Here is a 13,441-nt window from a genome sequence, read left to right as displayed (position 1 = left end):
GCGCAGATAAGGTCGACGAAGATCTGGCGTGGCTGTGCTCCTCCTCGCCTCCACGGCCGGTCAGGAGCTCGCTCACGCCGATGGTTTCCAGCAGGAGCGCTTTTCCCCCCTCGCCTCCAAGGCCGGCCAGGGAAAGACGCCTCCCGCCACAGTCGCTGTGCAGAAGGTGGTTCACTGCCACTTCTTTATTGGGCTGAGCGTCAGTCCTCCTCTCCACTCCCTCCTCCGACCGCCGGAGAAAAAGAGAGAGAAGGAAGAACCCTAGATCGGATGAGATCCAGGCGGCCAGATCTCCTCCACCGCTCGCACTACTAGGCATCAAGCTCCCTACCGGCAAAAGCCGCAAACCCTAGCTATTCTATGTACTCCGGCATCTCCCTTCCATCCATCTCGATCAGCGGCGTCGGCGAGATCGGCTTTGGTTCGGCTCGGCGCGTTTGAGAGAACGAAAGGGGGGAAACGAGAGCGCTCCCAAAGGGACGATTCGGAGGGTCGACCCTCCGTATTGGCCTGGAATTGGCTCTCCTCGCCCGCGTACCCCTTGGCATACGAAGCCTCCCGAGTCCCGTCGCCTGACTTCCTCGACCCTTCTTCTTCAACCTTGGCCTGTTGACTCCGGCGACCAGGCCCTGCCGGCGACGGTATGTACCATCCCCGCCCTCCTCTCCCTCTCCCCGCCCGCCCGGCCTCTTCCAATCCCGGATTTCCTCTCGTTGACCCCTACCCGCCTCTGGTCCGGCTCTGCCCCAAACCCTAGTTCCTGGCCAATGGCGGCTGAACGAAACAGCAGCGGTAGACGTGATAATGCATGGTAATCATTCAGAACGTCCTCACACGCTTGTTTGTAGGATTACATAAGCCAGCTTCGGTAGTTGAATGCCTAAGACGGAAAGATAACTAGAGAGTTCACAAGGTAGAAGGAGAATGGGGAACTAGGGACTTCAATTACTAATAAACTCTACACAGAAAGTTGAACCGTCACTGTCTAAAGGTGTTTTAGGATCAGCGTAGTCCTCTTTCTTGTAATGTAAGTATGCACCGAGAGTCTCCAAGAGCAAGAGTAGAGCAGAGACATTTCACATATTTGTTCTCTGCTGATATCTGTATAGCATTTGCATTGCCATTCTTGGCATTTGAATCAAACAAACATGTTACTTCCTGTCCATCTCAGCGTAAGGTAGTTAATTTGTTCAACAAATGCCGTGGTCTGCGTGTTAGTCTGATCCTAAGCACGGAGCAAGCGCAGTAATGAATTTGGTATCTAGGGTTAGTCTTGACAGTAACAGGTTCAGGTAGGCAGTAAGACTGGGGTCTGACAGTCTTGCGACCATGGGTTGGTTGGCACTACCCTCACCGAAGATCTGAGCCGCCTCGTCGTTGTCGCCGCCACCATCGCCGTCCCACAGTCGCTGCCCTGCCCATACCTTGGTTTCACCGCCGACGCCTCCACCCCACGCCCACCCCCAGCCTCACCCCACGCCCCCATCCACCCTACACACACGCCCGCTTCCGGCCTCTCACGTGCGTCACCGTTCCGGTTTATCCTCACTGGGGCATCGTGTTCACGCCGTCCCGGTCTTTGGCCATTGGCTTTTGAGGTATGAGCTAGGTTGTTTTCATCCACCGAGCGATTCTCTTAGTTAAATCCCACTAGGGAGGGGACCTTCGCAATATCTGGGGTGTGCTGATGCACGCCCGGCACACGATCTAGATCCGCCCCTGCCCAAGGCTGTTAGGCTGCTAGCTGTTCATCGAAACATGTGTTTGCCAATTTCCCATTTCCTAGCTGCCCTGCCCCGAGGTTTGTTTGTCATCTGTGCACCCGTATTATGGGATTACGAACTTTTATTTATCCTCTGATGGTGAAATGTTATGTGTCTGTATCGTCTGTGCACCTGTATTATGGGATTACGAACTTTTAGCTATCCTCTGTGATGGTGAAATGTTATGTGTCTGTCTCATCTGAGGTTGCGAAATCCATGTTCTAGGGTCACCTAGGCTTGTGTGTTGGTTGCATTTCATGAAGATGCCCAGTGTGTTGTGGGCTTTTACTACTTTATGTGCAATCATAGTTGAATCCGAAATGAGTAACCACTGTATGCACATCACCTGCTTCATCGTATGCTCATTCCTTATTGTTAATATGCTATTGCTCTTATTTGGATGGTATTTGGGATCAGTTGGATTGCATTGAACTGAGATTTGCAGAATGATGTAATCAAAACAAGAACGTCAAAGTAATTTCTGTTTCTGTTGTCAAATACATTGCCTTCTGTTTTGTATTTTTTCAGCTTTTCATATCCTAGTCTCATTTACAATAGTGTTTCCTACCGTCAAATTTCTGGTTTTTGATGGGAAAATATGAGGTCATTGTTTGGCTAAATGTAAGCTTTTCATTTTGTTTGTGCTACTTTAGATGCCTACAAATATATTGATGACCAAAATTAGGAAAGTTCAATCCCACTGCTCCACTGTTTTGCTGATAAATGTGTACGATGTGCAAGAAAAAAATAGGGATGATAATTTAAAATAAAATGTGCTTCACCTTCCGTAAGTATACCCCCTTTGCTCCATGGACTAGGCATTGTTTATATAATCCTGTTATTAGTCGAAGTGAGCTTTGAATTGTTGAGTCCTATAGCCTTTTTTTGTGTACTGATATTTGAAAGGGGAATAGGGGAATTTGTTGCCACTCTTCCTGTTGTTTGCGCACTATATTTTATTGTTCGTAATTCGATATTCTGAACTCCTTTGTGTTACATGCATATGATATAGTCCATCTTCGTTTTATGTTCTGCCGCCTTATCTATTTACAGTAGAAATGTTCTGAACTTTGTGTTTCTTGAAGATCATCAGGGCAATGGATAAAATCTAGATGCAAAGTTGCTTTTCTGCGGATTTTCTAATCTTGAAGATGCACAAAGAGTCCACAGCTCCAGGACTGGATGCTGACAAAATAGAAGTTCCTTCACCAAAGGAAGAAAGTAATTCCACAAATTCTGAAGCTGCTACAGATACCGAAAACTTTGAAATTAGCGACGATGACGACGATGATCGTAATCACAAGCACCGAAGAAAAGAGGCTATGCCTCAATCTTTTGGTGAGAGTACTGAGGAGCAATCTGCAGGGAGACCTTTGAAAAGAAGGCCCATGATTTCTGGTAATGGACAGCCATTTGGTGGAGCTGATTCACGTGGGGAAGCACAGAAGGACTTCGTACCAAAATTCAAGAGGCGTCTTGGACCAGGAGCTCACAGTCGGGGAGGTAGAATGAACCAATCTTTCCATTCAGCTTCGGCTGCCACTCGCCCTCCTATGACACGGGGAAGAGGACGGAATGGTGCACCCTGGACTCAGCATGACCCAAGATTTAACACACTTGACATGATGGATTTTGCATCACACATGGCGTCACAAGGACCGCCTCCACATCCTAGCTTATTTATGGGTGCTCCAATGTCGAGTAGTGGTAGTGCTCAAAATGGTTCATGGGGTCCACATGGGTTTATGCCTGGAATGCCTAATGGAATGCTGGATCCATTTCACCCACATGGAATGCAGGGCCCTATTCAGCCTGCAATGTCACCTTTAATTGATCTTGGCATGCCTCGTCAACGTTGTAGAGACTTCGAGGAGCGTGGATTTTGCTTGAGAGGGGATATGTGCCCCATGGAGCATGGAGTAAATAGAATTGTTGTTGAAGATATGCAGGTCAGTCTGTTTCCTGATCTTCAAATAATATTCTGCATTTTCCTGCACTTTAGTACTATCCTTCTACTTGCTTGGAACGCTCAATCGCAGCATTCAAATAGGTTGATCTGTTACTTTCACATGATTACTGTTACGTTGTGCCAATATAACAAGTAACCTTGAAAGGTGTTCTGTAAGTGCTATTATCATTGATAATATGAGTCGCAGTTAACGTTCTTCACAGTACCTTGTTCAACATCCTAATTGAGTAATGTCAGCTAGCAGCGGTTTCAGACCCCACTATGATGCAACTCTTCCTCGACTGTTTTTTGTGCTGCAGCATTTTATGTTCTGGTGTTATTTAACCTATCTAGCTCAAGTATTTTCTCTAAATTATTAACTTTGTTGTAATGTTCTTATGTGCCCAAGTATGAGTACTGTGAAGTCTTGGAGGATTTTAGATCTCAGTATGATGTGCTGTATAATTACTTGGAGTATTTTATTTTTCTGGTTGTATTGAACTTAGCTAACTTATGCTGTTCTTTCTAAAAAAGCCTTTGTTATACTGTGTTGTGTAATATGAGGCAATGTTTTTGTGGTTAAATACTACTAGTTAGTTTTTTTGTGCTTAGATCAAAACATTGATGTTTAATTAATAGAATAGTTTCTTAAACACTTTGCAGAGTCTATCACAGTTCAATCTTCCAGTCTCAGCTCCAAATGCCCCGGGACTAGGAATCCAAAGTGAGGCAGTAACTGCTCATGTTAACTTAACAAACCTAGGAGGCAGTAAAGGTGTTACTGCGAAAGATGCCAAATCTGGTGTGGCAGATGATGCATTAAAGCTAAATGGAAGCACTGGTTCAGCTGTTGTTAACACTGATGTATATGATCCTGATCAGCCTCTGTGGAACAATGAACAGCCTGAAGCATCCTGTGCTGGTTTTGCACATGCTAATGATGGAGTATGGAATGCTGAGACCTCAAGCTATGAAGCAGGGTGGGAGCATGCAAACCAAGGTTTTGCAGCTGATGGTTCACAGAATTCGAAGTCTTCTGTTTGGGGGAGAATAGCATCAAAGAAAAAATCAGGACCTAGTAAAACAGCTAATACTACTTCGACAAGTGCCACTGGAAACAAAAGAAGTGACTACTATGATGATATGGCTCCTAGCACCGTCCAATTAAAGCCGGCTTCTAGTAAGGATACTAATGGTCAATCTAATTCAAGAATGCTTGGAGATGTGGGCCGGCAAAGTAATAGAGCTCCTCACAAAGCATCTCGCACACTTTATGTGAATGGCATTCCGCAGGAAAGCAATAGATGGGAGGCCCTTCTTTTGCACTTCCAAAAATTTGGTCAAGTAATAGATATCTATGTTCCAGCTAACAGTGAGAAAGCTTTTGTCCAGTTCTCTAAAAGGGAAGAAGCAGAAGCTGCCCTAAAAGCTCCAGATGCTGTGATGGGAAACCGTTTTATAAAGCTATGGTGGGCTAACAGGGACAGGATTACTGAAGAGGGAGAGGGTAGAATCTCTACAAAACCCATGCTGACAAATTCGGCTCTAGCTCAACCATCTTCATCCAACAGAGGAAACGATCTCCAATCTACAACTCCAAGGGCCAGTTCTGGATCTTCTGCATCAGGTCCTGGTGTAGGTCCTAAAACGTTGCCTGCAAACAGTATAGCATCAGTACCTCCTGCTCCCAAAAGGCAAGAAAGTATGGAACTCCTGGAAGAACTCCGTAAAAAACAAGATATGTTAGCTCAGAAGCGTGCTGAGTTACGCCAGCAGTTAGAGGCATATGTGAAACAAGTACTTACTATTATCCCTGGACAATACTTTGGATTTATTTCTTTGTTAATTATATAAACTATGTTGTTAGCTGAACCAACTTTTCATTAAGCACTTGTTTCTACTGCTGCAGAAAAATTCAGGAAATCCAGTAAAACAGACAGAGACTAGTGGAAAAGAAGTTGGGCCAAATGCTGCTGGGAAAGTGGTAGATATAAGGTCCATGAACGCCGGGACAGAAGGGCTGCAAGAGGTTGCTAGTACACTGGAAAAGAAAATTTCTGGGGATTTGGCTTTATCTTCCCCAAAATATGCTCCAACATCCACTCAGAAACCAGCTGTAGCTGTAAAGCAGACATCTCCTCTGGTAGCACCACCTCAGAATAGGTTTAAGCTTGACAACCGCACCACGTCGTTTAGGATCCTTCCTCCTTTGCCACCTGAAATTGCAAATGTAAGTCGATTACCTAACCTCCTGCCCTTCCATCGCCAATATTCGTAACATATCAAAAAGGGTCATCATGCTTATAAGCACAGTTCCATGTTGTCCTCTCACAATAGAGACCAAACATCGAAATTTTATGTATATGCGGGATACCCTCTATTGCTTTTACCATTTAATGGAAGCTACTCTTGCACTGTATTGAAATTAGTTTGTTTGGGTGTGTCAAGCAACTGCAGTTTATGTGTTTCAGTCTTTTTTTCAGTCACACAACAGTGGATCTTACTGTAGCATTACCAGCGTTTAATTACATTTTTCATTGATAATGATATCTGTGCTTAAGATTACTATTACTCCCTCCGTCCATAAAAGGATGTTGGAGATTTGTCTAAATTCACAGGGGTAGTATTATTCTGTGACTAATCTCACACATCCACTCTACAAGAAAAATACTTGGTATAGATAGCTTCTATTTCGCTGTGCTAGGGTATTTATTGTCATTTGGGCTTCACATGCATTACAGTACCATGCATGCATAGTGCATTGCAACACTATTCCTTGATGGATGCTTGGTGTAGTGTCTGCATTGACATTTGTTGCTTCTTAATGCAAGATCCTCTGATTTCAGCTCATGTCATTTTAAACATTATAGCTTTGCTTGAGACTGTTATCATGGTTTAAAAAGCGTCGCTTAGGCGATGCCTAGGCGTCAAGGCGCTCTCCCTCCGCTTTGCAAAAATGGCCGCTTTAGGAGCCTAGGCGTTGCCTAGGCGCCAAAGTGCCCTCCCTCCTTAAGGCGCCAAGGCGTCGCCTTAAAAACCATAATTGTTAGTATTATTTATTGTTCTGTGGCTAAATCGCATACACATCTGTTTTACAAAGATGCTTAATACAAGTAGCTACTTTGGTGTGATAATTCATTTGACCTTTTGGTTCGAGTTTTATGATGCTACTCCCTCCGTGCCACAATATAAGACGTTTTGGCAAGCTTGGCAAGACACCTTGCCAAAACGTCTTATATTATGGGACGGAGGGACTACTTTTCCCTAAGAGAATATTTGGTAATAGTGACAGACTGACAGGGTATTGTTTGGATGGAGATGGAGGCCAAACTCTGCCCACTAGTACTTTGGCCCATAACCAAAATTTTGGTCTTTGTTTGGATGGATGTTTCTCTTGTAAATTTATAATCTTCTAGTCATAGTTTTTCAAATGATGGTGGTTTCTTTTGTAGTTGGATTTTGCATGCATTTATGTATGTAAGTGTTAACTGTATTTCATATGTATTGTTGTTAACTGAGAAGTTAAAAGCTTGAGAGTAGATAATGCTTACTCAGCTTTGCATCTGTAAAACCAATGCCATCATAATCAGTACATAATGTAACTTGTCTTTTCAAGTTCAAGCGAAACAAATTTTAAGTTTCTCACGTAATACAGTTACTTCGGTTGATAGTTCATGTAACTTAGATGGACGATTTAGATATTGAAAAAAATTTAAAGACCACTGTATCCTTATGCTAACTTCGGTTGATAGTCATGTTTCCTTTTGTGTTGATGTGCTTGACACGGCTGTTTTTTGTTTTCTGATGTCCTTGACTACTTTGTTTACAGGAATCTGTCTTGAAAGATCATTTTGCAGCATTCGGGGAGCTCTCATCTGTTGTTCTAGAAGACACTGAAGCCCACAACCATGATACAACCTTGCCTTCTCTGAGTTGCTCAGCTTGTGTGACCTACACAACGCGGCAATCTGCTGAGAAAGCATTTATTACTGGCAAATCTTGTAAAGGGCATATGCTACGATTTATGTGGTTGACGGCTTCTCCTGGCTCAAATAACCAATCGAGATTTCAGAAAACATCAAGTCTTGTTGGGGCAGCTGAGTCCTCAAGCCCTGTTGCGAAAATCTCACGCATTGTCACATCTGGTACATCAGTCATTCCTCATAGTGAATCCATTCCAACCGCAGAAAGTTCAGAGAGATTTCCTGTTGAGACTTCCAAGGTATCATCTTCTAGTGTCGAGTGCCCACCTGAAAATGATTCCACAAGGAATCCTCTCCTTATAGACCCTTACGTTCCACAATGAGGTATGCTACACTTTTTGTTAAAAATTAGTTATGGTTCATAGTAATGTTACTGTAGCACCAGGAATATTTCTAGAACCTAACTTTCTTATTTTGAGTCGTTAATGAACGGTTCTTATGTGCGGCATTGCGTCTAATTCAGATTGTGTATAAATATGCAAACTGAAACCAACTATGGGAAATTTGGCTCTGCCAAGAACCTATTTCCGTCTGCCTTTATTTATTTATATGGAAATATATTTTAATGCTTGTAAGCAGCTGTCTATCAGCTAGCCTAAAAAGTTAAGTGTCCATTGTTCGGAAACAAGACATGGAAGCTCAGTAGGTAGGGCATTCATATAAAAAAAGGTTTCAAGCAAAATGTTTACAATCTAACAACAAACAAGGAGTGTGGAAGTACTCTGGTAAATTGAGCTCATGGATGATATGTTACATCTTTGGGTGTAGATATTTGTACCATATTAGTTCACACCTGCTTTTGTTGTTGACGGTCCTGATTTCTTGTACTGGTAAATGCACAGGTTATTACATACTGGCTACTAGTTTACTTCTCGCCAGTAGCCAACAGTTTATAACTTAGATGGTCGATAAATCCGAACTTTTTTTTTCATATTATAATCTTGGCACGGTAGATGTACTGGGCCTGTTAAGCTATTGTTTAGCTCACCCATTATCTTTCTCCTGTACACCGGTAATTTTGTTCTATACTAGTCTAGATGGTTTTCGCATTTGGTGGTATGTATTATTATAAATCTTCTTATATTGGGTTTGACTTGTAAAGCTTAGGCATACCAATGGCTAGTATGTAGTGGGGTGATGTGATCACTTGTGTGTGGGCTGTGGCAAATAGATTGCAGTCAGGCTCCTCAGAGGTGAACTCTGTCAGCCTAAACATGGATGTTATTGCTGATTGCCTTGCAAGTTTTGCTTCTTTATCATCTATTTTTTCCAGCTTCGTTGTCGTCTCAGGGCTATCTAGTCTTGTTGGTCTGTGTTCTAGCTCTTTCGTACTAAGCAGATTGTCCTTTAAACTACTTCCTGATAGGTCATATAGGTGTGATAATATGGTACCTACAGTGACTCTAATCTGATATACATGACATGGTTATGTGAACAGTCTCTGGGGTAATCGTATGAGTGTCAAAGTTATTCAACTATTTTTTGTTGTTTTAGCCCTGCGATATAATACTGCGGTGGGTGGCTGCAAAATGTTTTCACTGTGTAAAAACTTGTGGCGCTAAATATTGCTTTTCTCGCAGGTGACGGAGCAAATAGCTGGGCGATATTCCGACACTTCGTTTTGGTGGCTTGTCTATTACATGAATGAGTGCTGGTACACGTACGGTAAAACATGTATCAGTGTACGGCACGGAACACGAACCATCCGCACGGCCCATTTATTTGTCGTACGTAGTTTGTCGTACGTGAACCAATTCAGTACATGAATCCTGGGGAACACTCTCTTACACATCTCAAGTCATACAAAGAAGCTCTGAAAATTAATCCTGGGGGAAGCTTGTTTCAAGGGAAAGACTACAAAGTGAATGTATACAGGGCATTTTGCCGACTGTTCATGTTGCCCATTTCTTAATTTATGGAGAAGATGTAGCTTCTGTTTGAATGTTGTAAGATTCTCGGTTCATACCTTGCGAGTAGCAGCAACCTGCTAAAAGCGGTTGGCACAACGCTAGCTATAGGCCTGCATGCACTTTCTGGCTGAAATCAGCTCCACGCGCCATTGACATATTTCTCTAGGTTTCCTGTCCTAAACTTGTGCAACCTGTGCATATTGAACCAACTATAGGGTCGACACCTTCAATGCAATTTTTGTAACCTGGCTAGCATATCGGCTAGCATATCTTCTACCATGTCCGCATTACTGTGGGGCCTTTTTTTACAGCTTCATTTATCCATCAAGCCAAAATTCCACCACTCTTGCTGCTTGAGTGTATACACCAATACTTTAGGGCATCTCCAACGGTGATGCATTTTGGATGTTCGAATTGTCCGCGCGTGTCCGTTTGCGTCGACCCGTGGACGCCGAAATGGTCAATGTCGCAATATGTCTGATTGTGTCTGGGGCAACCTAGTGGGCTGATGCATTTCTGAAGTAGAATTGATATTTTGGAGTATAATTGATATTTTGGAGATATTTCTTTGGTTATTGCATGAGTGTTTGATCAAGCCATGCGAAGTATGCGAGGTATAAATTGTGGTCCTTACATTTCTAAGTAGAATCAATATTTTAGAATTACTGCAACAAGTTCAAACAAATTAAACATACAAATTGTGGGAACATATAAATTTTTAAACTAGCTACTTCTTGTTTGAAGGCCCTGCCTTGTCATCTTCACGGACGTGCTTCCTGCTCGTCACCTCCTCCGAATAGGTACTGGCGTTGACGCGTCCGACGAGTTTGAGTTCCCCTCCGACGAGTGGTCATTGGGGTCTTCCTCGTCGTTGGTGAACGGATGACGAGACTCCGCCTACGCCCTCGCCCTTGCCTCCTTCCTTGCCGACGCCACCTCCTCGGCCACCTCCTCCGCCTCCAGCCGTGTCCACCTTGCATTTGAATCCTCTTCCTCTTCCTCCTCCTCGTCCTGGCCGTTGTGGCCAACGGTGTCCCCCTCCTCATCCTGGCCGTCGTTGGCGATGGCCTCCTCCTCCTCCTCGCCCTCCGTTGGCGGGGAGCTAGAGTTGCTCGGCGTGGCAGCTTTATCCCACCAATGCCGCCATCCCAGCGGCTTCCCCTCGCTATCGGTGTCCGATGGCAACGACATGTTGCTCATGGTTTCACGCAGGTGGCACGGCGGCGTTGGAGATGAAGATGAATGGAACGCAGGTTGGAGATGAATTAGCGCATGCGCATGGGTCTTATTGAGCGTGGATTAATGGTGGCGTGTATAACGAAGAGGGCTGCGGTTGCTCTTCCGCGGCGGTTCGGCGCTCCATTCCGGCGGTTCGCGCGTCGATCGGCGCGGTTGCCACTCCGGCGGTTGCCCTCCCCGGCAGTTGTTGTGCTTTAATTCGCGTTGGCTCTCGAGCCAGGGTCGCTGCCAGGCGGGCCCGTGGGGGAAGCGAGCGGACGCTCGGCGCGACCGCGCAACGTCCGTGAAGACGCAAACATGCCGCATTTTTGTGCCCTGTTTGCGTCTCCGCGGACGGTCCGGACACTATGCGTCGCCCCACTGGAGCAGGGTGCAGGCGCATTTCTGGTCCGCGTGGACGCAACCGTTTGCGTCCCCTAGAGCCCGTAAAAGAGTCAGAAACTGAAAAATTCCGGCAATAATACGGGTTCGGACCGAAACCGGGCCAGAACGGAGCCCGAACTCGCGGTCTGGCCCGTATAACGGGTTCGGGCCCCCCGAGAAACCGCGCGGCCGCCCCGTATTAAAAGGGGCCACGGAGGGGAGTTCGGTTTCTAAACCCTACTCCCCGCCGCCGCCTGCCTCCTCTCCGGCGAGCCATTCCGCCGCCTCTAACGCCGCTTGCGCCACCACCCCTCCGTCCGCAATGGGGCGGTTAATACGCGTAGGTAGGGGAGGGGGCCGAATCGGCGACGGGAAGGAACCGCGGCGTCCACCGGGTGTACGGTCGTTGGCGGACCACGCGAGGCGGGCGCGCTCCGACGGCGCATGGAAGCGGGCGGCATAGAAGTGGCTGCATGCTATCGCGCGCCGGCAAGCGCGCGAGGAGGTGGCCGAAGAAGGAGAAGCCGAGCCCCCCCTGCCGGCTCGTGCAGCCCGTCGCTGCCGGCGCTACCCCCGCGCGGCAATGACGCCGGCGACGCCGACGGGCCGCATGTAGCCTACAGGAGCTCGGCGGAGGCGGCAGCGTTCGAGATGGCGACGCTCATCATCGCGTAGGAGTCACCGGCGAGGAAAAACCCTCCGCCGCCGACGGGAAGCGCCCAGTGACAATCCGGGGCCTAATCTAGTAGTTTAGGTCTCAAATTAGCGAATGTAGGTCGAACTATCATGTATTTTGGCTAGTTTAATGTAAATTATCAACGAATCAAGTTTGATCGGAGCAAACTGGGTTCAATCGCGAGTTTGATTTTCCCGCGACGTTTGATTTTCGCTTTTTCAGTTTCTGATCTGCACCGTGACAAAAATCTTCAAAACTCAACAGTTCGGGAGATCGAACTCGACGTTTTCGGTTCGGAGATATACGAGCTCTGCTAGAGTAGCTCTTAGTCCGAGTATGAACTAAATATGGGTTGGCCAACCTTTTGTTATTTGTGTAGGCACGGGCGATCCAGTGACATTTTTTTAAAGCATGCACCGTAGTATACATGTCTTATATTCACTGTTCAAAAAATCGGCTGAGATACCGATTTATCGTGAACCGGGTAATCGTCGATAAGATTTCAGTATATCGGCTAATTTATCGCGCCACCGATATTTCAGCCGATTTTCTGCATTTTAGCTGATATTTCGCCCAATTTTCAGTCTCACGGCCGATATTCATCTTATTGTTAGTAAAATTTTAATGAAATTTGATATGGTAGTCGATATTTTCGTCCTATGATTTTGTAGAATTATGCATTAGCTCAAAATTTTCATTATTATTGATTCAAATGCAAGGAATCAAGGTAATACTTATGTGCAATGTTCAAATATTATTTTTTGCATAGCATATTATAGAAAATTTAGTGTCGAAAATTAGAATTTATAAAAATAAGCCGATAAAAGGCTGACCAATAAAATCGATTAAGCAGCCGATAAACGATTAATCCTCATTTTAAGATCGACTAATAAGTTAAAATTAATGATTTCTTGAACATTGTTTATATTACAGTGTTGAGGAAAACAATATGATCGACGTAGAAATAGGACAGAAGACCAACGGATACGAGATAGCTGTCCCGATGCAATGGTATTTTCTACCATCTTTACTTTCGTCACTTCAGATTTGTATATGATGACCACGAAAGATGCATTCACTTGACTAGTCCTAGTGATGAATTGGCACACACGCGCGTGATGGCACGATTAGTCAATCAAGGGAACCACATTAGACTAGACATAGTGGAGAGTAACGTAGAGTAGTAACATGGTGCATGTTACTACCGTATGTTACTACCTTCATAGTGGATAGTTACATATATGTGGTATCATGCATGTTATATTTATTAGATTGTAGACTCATCTTGTCTTGAGAAGTGTGATGTTATGATAACATAGCTAGTTATCACCTCACTCTCTTTCTTCATTTATTAGCATGCCAAGTTACCAAAATGCTTTGAGGTATGTGATGTTACTACCTATGTTACTCCCACTATAAGCGGTCTTAGTCCCAATTACGCGCTGGTGTCAAACATTTGGGATTTTGATTGCTAGTATATCCTGGGTGATGTACATGAAAAAAAAATTGTCTAAATATTTTGACAATTCAAAATATGTTTTTTGTATGGAGGGAGTATA

General features: G+C 44.8%; 1 protein-coding gene across 2 annotated transcripts; it reads left to right on the top strand.

The window, feature by feature from the left end:
- Nucleotides 1-488: 488 nt before the first annotated feature.
- Nucleotides 489-9,883, top strand: LOC127310994 (zinc finger CCCH domain-containing protein 27). 2 transcript variants are annotated; one of them, XM_051341540.2, is made up of 6 exons: nucleotides 489-641; nucleotides 2,849-3,712; nucleotides 4,375-5,508; nucleotides 5,621-5,941; nucleotides 7,541-8,018; nucleotides 9,275-9,883. In XM_051341540.2, exons 2-5 carry the CDS (start codon nucleotides 2,876-2,878, stop codon nucleotides 8,015-8,017), a joined length of 2,769 nt encoding a protein of 922 aa, XP_051197500.1. In that variant the 5' UTR covers nucleotides 489-641; nucleotides 2,849-2,875; the 3' UTR covers nucleotide 8,018; nucleotides 9,275-9,883. The 2 variants fall into 2 exon arrangements, with proteins under 2 accessions (XP_051197500.1, XP_051197501.1); XM_051341541.2 differs by having other exon boundaries at nucleotides 494-641; nucleotides 2,857-3,712.
- Nucleotides 9,884-13,441: the final 3,558 nt, after the last annotated feature.

Source organism: Lolium perenne, chromosome 1 (genome assembly GCF_019359855.2).
Source record: "Lolium perenne isolate Kyuss_39 chromosome 1, Kyuss_2.0, whole genome shotgun sequence".
Lineage (NCBI taxonomy): Eukaryota > Viridiplantae > Streptophyta > Magnoliopsida > Poales > Poaceae > Lolium > Lolium perenne.
The sequence above is the reverse complement of the archived record's forward strand: the minus strand, read 5'-3'. Positions and strand labels throughout refer to the sequence as shown.